The 12061-nt window shown below is 41.6% G+C and overlaps 2 protein-coding genes and 1 long non-coding RNA gene across 3 annotated transcripts; 1 reads left to right on the top strand and 2 right to left on the bottom strand.

Moving 5' to 3' along the window:
- Positions 1-358: 358 nt before the first annotated feature.
- ccsapb (centriole, cilia and spindle-associated protein b) lies at positions 359-6926 on the bottom strand. Its single transcript, XM_085452481.1, has 5 exons — positions 6697-6926; positions 5392-5798; positions 4435-4494; positions 3962-4182; positions 359-3880 (listed from the first exon to the last, which is right to left on the bottom strand). The coding sequence occupies exons 2-5, from the start codon at positions 5771-5773 to the stop codon at positions 3698-3700; spliced, it is 846 nt and encodes a 281-aa protein (XP_085308607.1). The 5' UTR covers positions 5774-5798; positions 6697-6926; the 3' UTR covers positions 359-3697.
- On the top strand, positions 5933-9860 carry LOC146718513 (uncharacterized). Its single transcript, XR_014919146.1, has 2 exons — positions 5933-6171; positions 9240-9860. It is a non-coding gene; the product is annotated as an uncharacterized LOC146718513 (long non-coding RNA).
- Positions 7683-11661, bottom strand: acta1b (actin alpha 1, skeletal muscle b). The gene is made up of 7 exons (XM_085452470.1): positions 11576-11661; positions 10610-10746; positions 9791-10115; positions 9269-9430; positions 8643-8834; positions 8343-8524; positions 7683-8181 (listed from the first exon to the last, which is right to left on the bottom strand). The coding sequence occupies exons 2-7, from the start codon at positions 10736-10738 to the stop codon at positions 8038-8040; spliced, it is 1134 nt and encodes a 377-aa protein (XP_085308596.1). The 5' UTR covers positions 10739-10746; positions 11576-11661; the 3' UTR covers positions 7683-8037.
- Between the last annotated feature and the right edge of the window lie 400 nt (positions 11662-12061).

The following is a 12061-nucleotide window of genomic DNA, read 5'->3' as shown; positions in this document are numbered from 1 at the left end:
TGCTTAGCTTCTGAAATCAGATGAGATAGAGTATGTCCAGAGCAAAGCTAGGAGATGAGCCTGGTTATCAAACAGTAGGTAAAACAGATCTTTCATGCGATCCACCTAACCCAAATGGTAATAAAAGCCTTGAAAATGTATTTATATATATATATATATATATATATTTGCAGGACCTTTAAAATTGTACATGGCCTTATTAAATATGCTAAATTTATTGTACAAAAACTTAGTGTAAACAGACTTATTTCAGTATACAGCAGGTGCTTGATAATGTACTGAGAGACCACACCATGTCACTGCAAGAATCAGGATTAAGACAATGAAAATAGCCTGTTAATATTAAATAAGTCTTGAGAATAATCACAGATGTAAATGTATTTTATTAAAAGCTCAGCGTAACACCACGTAAGCCCACCTGTTTTAAATCCTTTAATTATGACAATGAAGCTTGTTCAAAGCTCAATATGTAAACAAAGAATGTACAGAATTAAGCAGTTTTACAGTTGTTACATCTGTTGTTAGTAAACTAGACCAAGTACATCAGTTATTTGTCATGCAAGTGCCTTCACAATCACGTGAAACTCATTTTTCACTAACATCATCCTGCACTGTGAAGCGTGAATGAGTAACGTGTCAGGAATGTTTTGGCTTGGTGGATTTCTGCCACACATTATCATGTAAACCTAAGAAAAACACATAGTGAGTAAAATATCTCCTGACTAGAGGTACACGTCTAAACAGTCTAAGTCGACTATAAAGCTTTGTCCCAATAACTAACAAAGAAGTAAGGAATGTATCGTCCTGCTTCCCTCCTGTTTTTTGAGATTGTCAAAGTTCATCACATCTAAAATCACAAAGGCTCAAAACCGACTTTTAAAGCATCAAAATATTGCACCAACCTGCATTTCATTAAAACTTAAAAGCAAATCTTAATGTAATACTGAACTCAAAGTTTCAACATTCACAGAAATCAAGTGTGAAAAAGTAAAAACAAAAGTAAAAGCGGGGCCACTAACCAAACTATCATCTGCAAAATATTTACACCAACATATTTTATCTTTGTTACATTACTAGATCTGACTTCTTGTGGTTTGAACAGTCATTATTTGAGTTTACATACTTTTGTCTAATGTTCATAAATTAATTACATGAAAACAACACAGTGATTAAATGATCAAAGCGCTTCTTGACTGGCTGAAAACCAAACAGTACATCAGCATAATGTGTTTGTATGCATTTCCTGTTAATGGTTATTTAAGCTGTAACTGACTCTAAATTAATAACGATAAAGACGTTTGGCCTCAACAACAAACCAAAGGGAGCTCAACACGCTCTAGTTTAATGACATGCATGCAAGTAGCAATTAATTTTTTTAAGTATCTTCCATCTGCCAGCGCATCAACTGCAAATCCAACACTCAATCAGACAGAAGGTTTTAAATACAGAGGCTTAAAACGGAGCCAAATCACGTAGATTAAAATATTCTGATATTTAGTTTTGCTAAATATCAAATATTAAATTGTTGAAAGCAACAGGACAACACAGATTTTGGTTGCCTTTCATGTATGTGCTTACATAGGTACTAGTCAAACCCTCACAAAGGCCTATTCAAAAACTGGAAATATTTCTAGATGACACAAAGAGGTGATAAACCAAACCATAAGGAAGCTTTTTTGCCACCACACCAAAAACAAACAAACATACATACATTTTGACTAGGACTCTCAACATTAACGCATCATCATGATTAATGTGATTAAAATCTTTGGCGGTCAGAATGGACAAACTTTGGACAAACTGCCCGAAATACATTGACGGAGACATTTCAGGGATTTTGAGTCATTCTGCAATTCAGATGGGTGAATTGCATAAAATTTTAATCGCGTTAAGTGTGATGACGGATTAATCTGCATTAATGTTGACAACCCTAGTTTTGAGCCGTAAGTAAAAAATGTATTTATTTCAATTTCAAGTTATTTTCTCAGAAGTTAGTCAAAGATTTTACTCATGGATGCCAAAAAATGTTTGTTGTCCATACAGCTTCCATACATGCTTGTTGTTTTTGTGACTTAAGTTATTGAAGTCAGCAGCAAGTCAGCTGCAAGTCGATAGACTGTGCTCCGTTAGCCAAACACAGTCTATCGTTTTTGCGTCCCCTGTAAATCTTTCAGGTGTTGTCTGTGCAGCACTTCTCTGTAGTTGGTTATTTTCTCTGAATGTTTCTAAATCTGCTTGTGTTTTTCCTATTTACCTGTGCTTTTAAAACAAAAAAACTGCAGTGTGTTCAACTCTCTCTGATGCTGCTGCTACTTGCGTGTGTGGATGTATGAAGGAAAGTCCGCAGTATCCACAATACCGTTGAGACCTTAGCACCAAAATGATTAAGAACAAAGCAATGCTATCAGTTATAAAACCACTTTAAGTCACTAACGCATCAGAGTTCATGAAAATACTTGAAAATGCAATGTCACAAAACACGTGTGATTTTCACTGTCAGCATAAAGTGAGTCACTACCTAACAACCACGTCTGAACCATCAGGAGGGACACAAACGTGAAGCAGCTCCCAGCATTAAAAATCCACTCTTACATATCAATATATCTATACATCAATTAAGTGTACTCAGCTGTACTCTGCACAAATAGGAAAATATGCACATTAAAAGTCAAGTGAATTTGAAATAAAACTTTCATCTGATTAAACTACTCCGAGTTCTTGGCATAAATTTGTGTGTCTGTGTGCGCACACAGGAAATGACGTATTATTATATACGTTCACACCATTGTTCACTTTACCTCAGAAGAACAAGGCTCTATCTTTTCGACATGTCCCACTGTAGTTTGAGATCTATGTATAAAAATATGGGTACATCTTATACAGCATGTATTTAAAGGGGCTGCATCAAAGTATGGCTTTGACATACGTTTGGGACTCCTCATCCTCAACTAAACTTGTGTATTACAGACGTATCCATTATTTTTACATTTGTTATAAAGTATCTTACTCTGTAAAATACATATTATTGTACTGTCTTAGTAAAAGCGGTTTATAGAAACATGGAGGAATAAGCCACACAGTGAAACTTAACATTGAAGGAAAGTCAGCTTCCATCCTGAGAATCTGTTTGAATCCATTTCATGTTATCATTTACATGTGTCGGTGTTTAACCCTCAAGTGACCATGCTCCTTTAGCCACTAAAATGACCAAGTGTGGTCATTTATGACCCTATTATATTATATGCAAGAACTCTTTTTTTTTTTTTAAAGGGCTCTGTTAGTGCTTGTGCTCTAATATCATTCAATAATGCTTTTTATGCTCTTTTGCATTGTTTATGCAAAAAACAGACCTTATTGTCTGTCTGTTACTTCTATTAAAACTATTTTCTTTGTTTCAATAATACTAGGGGAAAAAAAGATTCATTTTAAACCTTGAGGTATGTTTGTTTTACAGCATGCCAATTTTAACTCTAAAATTTAGGGGAAAAGAACATTTAAAAAAGGAACTGCAGAAAACTCTAGATGAAGTAACTATCAAATTCATAGTAGGGAACATTAAAGTAATCCCAGTATAAATATAGTCCTACTCGGCCACTTGAAGTTTAAACTTTAGAGGTGAGAGGCAGTGATGGCTTCAGTTTTGTGTTTGTTGTCTAGAGTCATCCTGATGTAGAGGGTCTTTTTTCCGGTTTGTGTCCTATCGCGAGCGAGCCGAAAAGCAACGCATGTACTCAGTTAGCCAGGGGTTGAACTCAGGTTGGACCACTTTTCTGGCCTTGTCCAGGTCAGCAGACTTGGCTCTCCGCCGCTCAGACCGCTGAGTCTGGATATGACGCTCCACCTCCCGCCTGGTCTTAGCACGCAGAGCTGATTCATAGATCTATCAGGTAAACAAAAATCCAATGTAACAACAAGCTTCTGTATGTACCTGTCAACAAATCCACTATGACAGTAAAATAACCTCATTAGTCGAAGCCACTGGGCCGACGTTGTGCGTCTTCCTTCCTGCAGTGTCTGCATCTTTCTCCCCCGACCCATACAAGGCGAAAGGATGTCTGCTCTCCTTACTGTCCTCTCTGGGCAGTCGAGATGGTGCAGGCCTGACCCGCTGTGATCGCCGGGGTTGCCTCAAGGACTTTGAGGGTTTACTCTGCTGTGGTCGGGGTCCTTCAGAGTCTCTCTCTATAAACAGAAGAAGCAAACGGGCTAAAGCACCACCAACATGGAAGAGGAACTCACAAAATAAACCAGAGGCACTATAAACTATCTATGGACGTTGCTTATAACAGAGAGTTGTTTGCTAAAAGCAAAATACAAATTGATTTAACTTTAATCAACTTTCAGTTCATCATTTCATTAACAGTGTTTATTATAAGGCTTTTTCATTTATTTATTTATTTTTAATTGACTCAGCAACTGTTAATTACTTATTACCTCTGTTGCTGGCTCTCTGCTCCTCTTGTAGTACCTTTGTCTCCCTCATAGCATCAGATGCTGGGCCAAAAGAGCAAAGAAAATCGTAAGTTACAGTAAAGTATCAAGCATGTATCCCTACAATGCAGTAATAGGGCAACTGAATGAAAAAGAAATAAAGGAGCTGGACAAGAGGGCTCAAATTTGGAGAATAAACTTGACAACCAAAAGCTTTGAGTCAAAGACTTAAGAATTTTTCTGGGAACATTATTATTACTATTATCATTATTATTATTATTATTATTATTATTATTATTATTATTATTATTATTATTATTATTATGAACAACCCACATCACCCACTGCATGAGTATTTGAGTGGGCTGAGCAGCTCCTTTAGTCACAGACTGAAACACCCTCGCTGCAGGAAGGAGCGCTTTCGCCGATCATTTATCCCAACAGCAGTTAGACTCTATAACTCCTCAATCACAATGTCATAAGTCACTGGACACTGTGAACATCCACGGTCACCACTTCATGCATAATGGACCTTCCATGTGTATGGACATTTGCAGGTATATATGTATGTATATGTATACATATGTATATTTAGTGTCTACATGTGTGTGTGTACATGTCTATAAATAGGAATAGTAGTGGTACAATAGCTATATCAAGCTATATACTTTATGTCTTCCATATTTCCAACCATATCCATAATCACATACTGTGTATGCTACCATTGTATATAGTGTATTATCTTACTTTTTTTCATTGATTGTACTTATTTGTATTTTTGTATTTCCTTCTGATATCTGTACCTGAACTGAGGTGATGCAAAAATTTACCCGTTGTGGGATCAATAAAGTCTTATCTTATCTTTATTATTATTATTATTATTATATTTTCGGTGGCTTTAATACATAATATTTAAAATGATACATCCCAGTATGTTATTAAGGGTTTTATACAGGTTACCATGAAGTGCAGACTGTGCAGCAGGCCCTGTATCCTCCTCCTCTTCTTGAATAGGAAGCCTGGGTACGGGCCCCGAGGTTCTGCTCTGCTCCTGCTGTGTGTCCGTCCTCGCACCCCCACACTCCTCTAGCTCAGCCTCCGCGCGGCCACCGGTATCCTCCTGGTCCCGTACCTGGTTCTTGCTTGGAGGAATAGGAGGACTTCTACCTCCCGAGTCCGAGTCAGTATCGGAGCCGCTCCAGAACCAGGGGTTGTGCGTGTGTTCCAGCAGCCTGCGGGTCAGCCTGTACTTCAACATCTCCTCGTAACATTTAGTGTACGTGTCCCATTTGGGATCTTTAAACTTCTTCATGTACTCCGAGCGGATCCTCTTCGCCACCATCTTGCTCCTCTGAAAACTCTATAAACTGAAAAAAACAGCTTGTTGTTACTCAAGCAGAACACGCCTAAACAGCCTCCACGCCCCTTTACACACAGCTCCGTGTTTGTTAGCACCGCCAGACATTTAAAAGATAATGGGGAAGCCGTTAAAACCAATGACGGAGCAGCACGAGGGGTTCCCCCTCCTCTAAGGAGCCCGCCTACATCCTGTCGAAGGCGGATGTAGGCGGGGGCAGTTTGCTTCCTTGTGTTAGGAAAGAGGACAAAAGACAAATCTGGGGACAATTACATAGTAAATGATCCATTTTTAATTCATTTAATCGGCGTTTCGTTTTTTTAAATGGCCTCCGGTAAAAACCGTTACATCGTTAAGAGCAGAAAGTTCCTGAACGCGATGACGTAAGTGCCACCTTCTCCTCTGATTGGCCGCAGAGGTGTAAACTGCTCTTGAGTATTCCAATTTACAGGTCGGATACAAATCAGTGTGAAAAAAGGAAACAAGAAACAAAAAAACACGACAGGCTGTGAAACGCATTCAGCTACAGCTCTACAAGCCTGTCCTCACTGCTGAAAAATGCTGTTCCGTAGTCCAGCTAATCAACACCTGCGTACAGAAAGCACAAGTGTACCATACGCCATTAGGCTGTAACTGAGAATCAGTGAGCTGGCTATTTATTGCCTGTAGCTTTTATAGCTATTACCTCCTCATGACAAATGTGTTATTTATAAACCTCCATTATTAATCATATGGCGCTAATACTGACACAGGGCAGCGATAATAGCCTGTCAGCGCCAGCAGGTGAAGCGCAGTAAACGTTAAATGTCACAGACCATCCATCGTCACTACTCAACAGCAGTGCGCGCCTGGCACGGAGAAATTCGGGGCTGTAACTGTCTAATTTTGCGTACAGTAAATATACTCACATCGGGGTCGGATTTCACGGAAGCAGAGCAGGACAGATGGCGTTCACAGTGCCGCTGCTGTAATCACACACGGGACTGAGTCTCCGAGCTTAGCTCCGCCCACCTGAAGACGTTTTTAAAAAGCCAAACACACCCGCAACAGGTGGCCCCGCGCCGGGGTGTCAGGAATGCCGTCTGTGCGGCCATGGAACTTGTACAAAATGGCAAAAGAGGATGGAAATACAGTTTGTTTTTGTCGTATAAGGTATGAGCCGTTTAGGCTTCAGTGATTACACCTAGGCCAACTTGTTAAGATAAATGGTGCTCTGTAGGGGGGAAAACAGGAAACATGTTGTCTTACAATAGGCTACTCGGGTGCTATAAATGATGTGCGCGCCTGCAGCCTACTCCCAAACCTACATCTACATAACCTGTGAGCTTATATGCATATAAGGTATAATCCTGCGGAGATGACCCACGGTACCCGGAGTCTGGTTGTGTCTAAAGATGGTCTGGGGGCCGGTGGGTGAGCTCCTATGGTCGTGCAGGGAGGGTGTCAGGTGTCGGATATGCTACTAATCCAGTCAGTCTAAAAGGCTGAGCTGCTGCTGCTGCCTTCGCGCATTCCTGGCAAGTCAAACACCGACTGTCGGCAACTGCTCGAAGGCGTCGCCCTTCAATACCTCTTTCACCTAGCAGCCCCTCCCCCTGCCTCTCGTCCATCCAAATATGATCCAGACATTAGTGCCAGCTCGCGTTTAGATGTCCATGAATGCGCCCTGCACCTGGTCTTTCGTGGAACAATTAGCCGCACTATGTTTCGTTTAGTGGTTATCCCGGTTTATTTCCCACAGTTCTTGCAGGATTTGTTGAATACTGTAATATTGCATTGTTGGCTTATGGCAAATTTATCTTTTAAGAGATAAAAATATATTTATCGTCTGATTTCCCTGCGCTTTTGTTTGTCATCCTCTGCCAATACCGGAAAAACAAGACCAGGGGCAAAGTTACCAAATAATGGACTTTAATAAATTATCAATATGTATATACACTTACATTCACATGTGTTGGGCAACATGTTGTTCTTATTTTTTTATTAAAGTTTTTTTGGTGGATGCATGGTTCAGTGGTGGTTTTCACAGCCTTTCCCCGTGCAACACAGACAACAGACAGCCATAAAATATGCACATTTTTGAAAGGATTAAAAAATGCATATGAATGTCAGCAGCGCGGACAGACAGTCCATCGACAGCAGAGTGTTGTCGTGCCGCAGAGGTCGATCCTCCTCCTTGCTTGATCTCCAGACGGCTGGTGGTAAAAATGATTGAGATGATGGAGAAGCTGGAGAAAAAGATGAAGGATTTAGAAGCACTTCCTGTGGACAATGCTGGGGCCGGCCTCGTCGTACTCCTGCTTGGAGATCCACATCTGCTGGAAGGTGGACAGGGAAGCCAGGATGGAGCCACCGATCCAGACGGAGTACTTCCTCTCGGGAGGAGCAATGATCTGGAGGAGGAAAGAGTGGATTAGTAAAGTGCCGGTTTCTATAAGTAAACAAGTGTTCAGTGAAATCGGGTGCGTATTTGCCAATTTATGCATAAAATATTTCTATCTTCTTGTAAACTCTGAAGCTTTTGCTTCTCTGATTTGAGTTCAATTTCAAGTACCTTGATCTTCATGGTGCTGGGAGCCAGGGCAGTGATCTCCTTCTGCATACGGTCAGCAATACCAGGGTACATGGTGGTACCGCCGGAGAGCACATTGTTGGCGTACAGATCCTTACGGATGTCAATATCGCACTTCATGATGCTGTTGTAGGCAGTCTCATGAATACCAGCAGACTCCATACCTGTTCAGATGAGATGAAAAAGTGTTAAGAAATTATTACCCGGTATGTACCAGTAGCCTCCATAAGTCTATTTGGTGGCAAAAACTTTATTTTTAAAAGAACTGATTCTTTGAAGTACCGATGAAGGAAGGCTGGAAGAGGGTCTCGGGGCAACGGAACCTCTCGTTACCAATGGTGATGACCTGACCGTCGGGAAGCTCGTAGCTCTTCTCCAGGGAGGAGGAGGAGGCAGCGGTGGCCATCTCGTTCTCGAAGTCCAGAGCCACATAGCACAGCTTCTCCTTGATGTCACGCACGATCTCACGCTCGGCTGTGGAGTTATAAGTTGATAAGTTATTATTCAGAGTGCCAAAAGCGTGAAGCGTGAAATACTAATGTGCGTAATAACACGGATTTAATGGGCTAAACTACACAAATTCTTCGCTGTTGTGAACATGTACACATCTTATTTTCACTCTATTTAAAACAATATCTTTACATTTAAGTATCAATATGCTCGCATGTGGGCATTAATAGGCCTCACAAAGTGTGACAATTATTTGCTGCGCCTTTTTATCTGTATGGGTAAATCTTTGATCAAAGCATGTCATAGCAAATTATCCCAAACACTGCTAATAAAAGTGAACGCTAACTGACAATTTAGACTCGTCTTCGCCCAGATAACGTCTTGCTAGAAAATGTTAGTTTCCTTCTTTCTTTTTCCTCTTTCTTTCAGGCCGTGTTGATTATTGTTCAATTGCTCACCAGTGGTCACGAAGGAGTAGCCACGCTCAGTCAGGATCTTCATCAGGTAGTCGGTCAGATCGCGACCAGCCAGGTCCAGACGCATGATGGCGTGGGGCAGGGCGTAACCCTCATAGACTGGGACGTTGTGGGTCACACCATCACCAGCATCCAGCACAATACCTATAGAGAGCCACGGAAAAAATTTAGTAAAGTCCGAGCGACAAAAAACGAAAAAAAAAAAGGTTAAAAAATACGTTTTGTGCGTAAAATCATGGGTAAAGTGGGTGCTTTGGGGGTGAATTTACGAGATAAAGTCAAATAAACCTACATGAACAGTTCCAGAAAGGCTGGTCGAGTGTGCGTAAAATTTGTGCGTAAAAGCGTTTTGTTGTGAAATTGCTCCCTCAATAGTTATTGTCATTTATGTTAGATCGATTGACTATGTCAGTAACATATTATTAAGTAATAAGGTAAACTAGCTATATGTGTTTTATGTGTTTAGTAAGCTATGTTTGTTTATTTGTTTTATGTCAGTCTTACCAGTGGTACGGCCGGAAGCGTACAGGGACAGCACAGCCTGGATGGCCACATACATGGCAGGGACGTTGAAGGTCTCAAACATGATCTGGGTCATCTTCTCCCTGTTGGCCTTGGGGTTCAGTGGGGCCTCAGTGAGCAGGGTGGGGTGCTCCTCGGGGGCCACTCTCAGCTCGTTGTAGAAGGTGTGGTGCCAGATCTTCTCCATATCGTCCCAGTTGGTGATGATGCCGTGCTCAATGGGGTACTTCAGAGTCAGGATACCCCTCTTGCTCTGGGCCTCGTCACCGACGTAGGAGTCCTTCTGACCCATACCGACCATGACACCCTGAAGGGAGGAGAGAGGGGAAGATAAAAGGAAGGTTAGCCGGGGACGTCAACTGATCCATACAGATGTGCGACCTTTCCTGGACAGATTAAAGTCTTCGGACAGACACAGTGACCATTGCGTAAATGTGCCACATATCAGTCACAGAGACAGACAGAGCAGTTGTGAAGTTGGCACTTCATCTGTTACTAATTTAAAGGCTGCTCCAGGTAAAAGAAGCCAAAAATATTGTGACTGCGCTGATATCAGCTGCGCAAGCAGCTGAACTTTTACAATCATTTTTAGCAATAAATGTTAAATGTTTTAACAATCCAAAATGTTAATTTATTGTTTTTGTTTATTGCATTTTGATTTTAATTTATTTTTTGGAAGGTTAATTGTATTTCTTGATATTGAACGGTGAGGTGTGACAATTAGTGAGTGTGAAATAATGACTGCCGCCAATTAGTCCAGGCTAATATCAAGTCTATCGGTTAATTTTCTTCGCTGTTTACCTGGTGGCGGGGACGGCCGACGATAGAGGGGAACACGGCCCTGGGGGCATCGTCTCCGGCGAAGCCAGCCTTCACCAGGCCGGAGCCGTTGTCGCACACAAGGGCGGTAGTCTCATCGTCGTCACACATGTTGGCTTCTGTAAGAGAGGAGAGGAAGACAAAATATTTGAGTTTAAATCACATCAAATCCATAATGTATGTGACAGAAATGAATTACACAGTGAGGCGTTGATTAACTCTATCATTATTTTGTATTCTCATCCTACGTGTGGCTAAAAAGACTAAAAATAATTTCACGGAGCATGAACCTGTTCAAGTCCACTGCTTGCGCTATATAAATCTATGGTGCATTAACAAACCAACGCGTGATGAGTATCTTTTGTAAACGTCAATTAAATCTTATTAAAAGTAACTGATATTATTTTTAAATTTTCTTTTGGAATTTGGCCAGACTTGTCTAAGATTTACTTTTTATTTAATCTTAGAAGAAATCAAGGCTCTAAAATAAGCTAAAGTTGAACCAAAATCCCTAGTATTCCCATTGTCTCACCAATCCTCCCTCAGGTAAATTTCTCTCGTTTTTAAATTGTCATAAAGTAGAACAGCTTAAGATCAGACCAGAAACTCAGTCCAAATGTTTTATCTACCTATCTATCAATTTATCAATTATTTAGTCTATTTAATTACAGATCTGATAGTTTAGGCTTCTCCTGTCAAGCACAGTGTTTGTGTTCTGCCTCCTCAACTGTAAACAGTTCTTCTTCCTTCAGGTCTCTCCTATGGTCTAGCTATCCTCCAGCAGTCGTGTTGCCCCAAATCAGCCTCAAGTCCTATGCCTCCTGTCCCCGGTGGTCCTTCCTAATTTTTGCCCCTAAGTAATTGCAGTGGCTCCCCGGTTAAGGCTTAGTCTAGTGTCCCAGCCTGGATGAGTGGCTTCAGGAGTGTCAGGTCCTAGCAGGGTCTTACCTTAGGGGTGTGTCTGCGGCTCGGAGAGAACGACCCAACCAGTGCTGCTGCTGAACCAGCTACAGTCCTTACTGCTGCCTGTCCACCTTTTATACCGAACGTCCACCATTCACAAACCTCAGCACTGGCCCCCATCCCGGCCCTCTGCCATATTAGGATACTGACAGGCCGAGGCTAGGGAGTGGGTGGAGGTGGGGTGCCGACGTGAAGGCAAGGAGGGCACTCCATCAATCGGATTTCAGGAGGGGATCACAAGTGACGCTGCGCGCCCCCGACGTGGAGAGAGCGCGCGCCATATATGGAACTGTCGCTCTGACCTCCCATCAAGGCTCGCGGTCCCACCTCGAGGGCCGTATAAGGACCATGCGGACCACTGGGGAGTGTTTCTAGGGGAGACGCCAATTGCTACCAAGCAGGGTTATAGATTTGTTGCTAGTAGGCCTCATCCAGCCTTAAAATGGGAATATGCTTCCCTCATCTGAACAG

Source organism: Copadichromis virginalis, linkage group LG1, assembly GCF_057382275.1.
Source record: "Copadichromis virginalis isolate Kocher_CV1m ecotype Utaka linkage group LG1, C_Virginalis_male_GT1.1, whole genome shotgun sequence".
In the NCBI taxonomy this organism is placed as follows: domain Eukaryota; kingdom Metazoa; phylum Chordata; class Actinopteri; order Cichliformes; family Cichlidae; genus Copadichromis; species Copadichromis virginalis.
This window is presented reverse-complemented; position numbering and strand designations above follow the sequence as displayed.

Bases quoted from the DNA above. Each gene is read 5' to 3' on its own strand.
- acta1b (XM_085452470.1), bottom strand. From the start codon at position 10,738: ATGTGTGACGACGATGAGACTACCGCCCTTGTGTGCGACAACGGCTCC. The intron at 8,525-8,642 runs GTACTTCAAAGA...TCATCTGAACAG, and splicing joins CTTCCAGCCTTCCTTCATCG to GTATGGAGTCTGCTGGTATT. The intron at 8,182-8,342 runs GTACTTGAAATT...TTCCTCCTCCAG, and splicing joins CCAGCACCATGAAGATCAAG to ATCATTGCTCCTCCCGAGAG.
- ccsapb (XM_085452481.1), bottom strand. From the start codon at position 5,773: ATGGTGGCGAAGAGGATCCGCTCGGAGTACATGAAGAAGTTTAAAGAT. The intron at 4,183-4,434 runs GTAATAAGTAAT...TTCTGTTTATAG, and splicing joins GCAGAGAGCCAGCAACAGAG to AGAGAGACTCTGAAGGACCC. The intron at 3,881-3,961 runs GTTATTTTACTG...TTTACCTGATAG, and splicing joins CAGTGGCTTCGACTAATGAG to ATCTATGAATCAGCTCTGCG.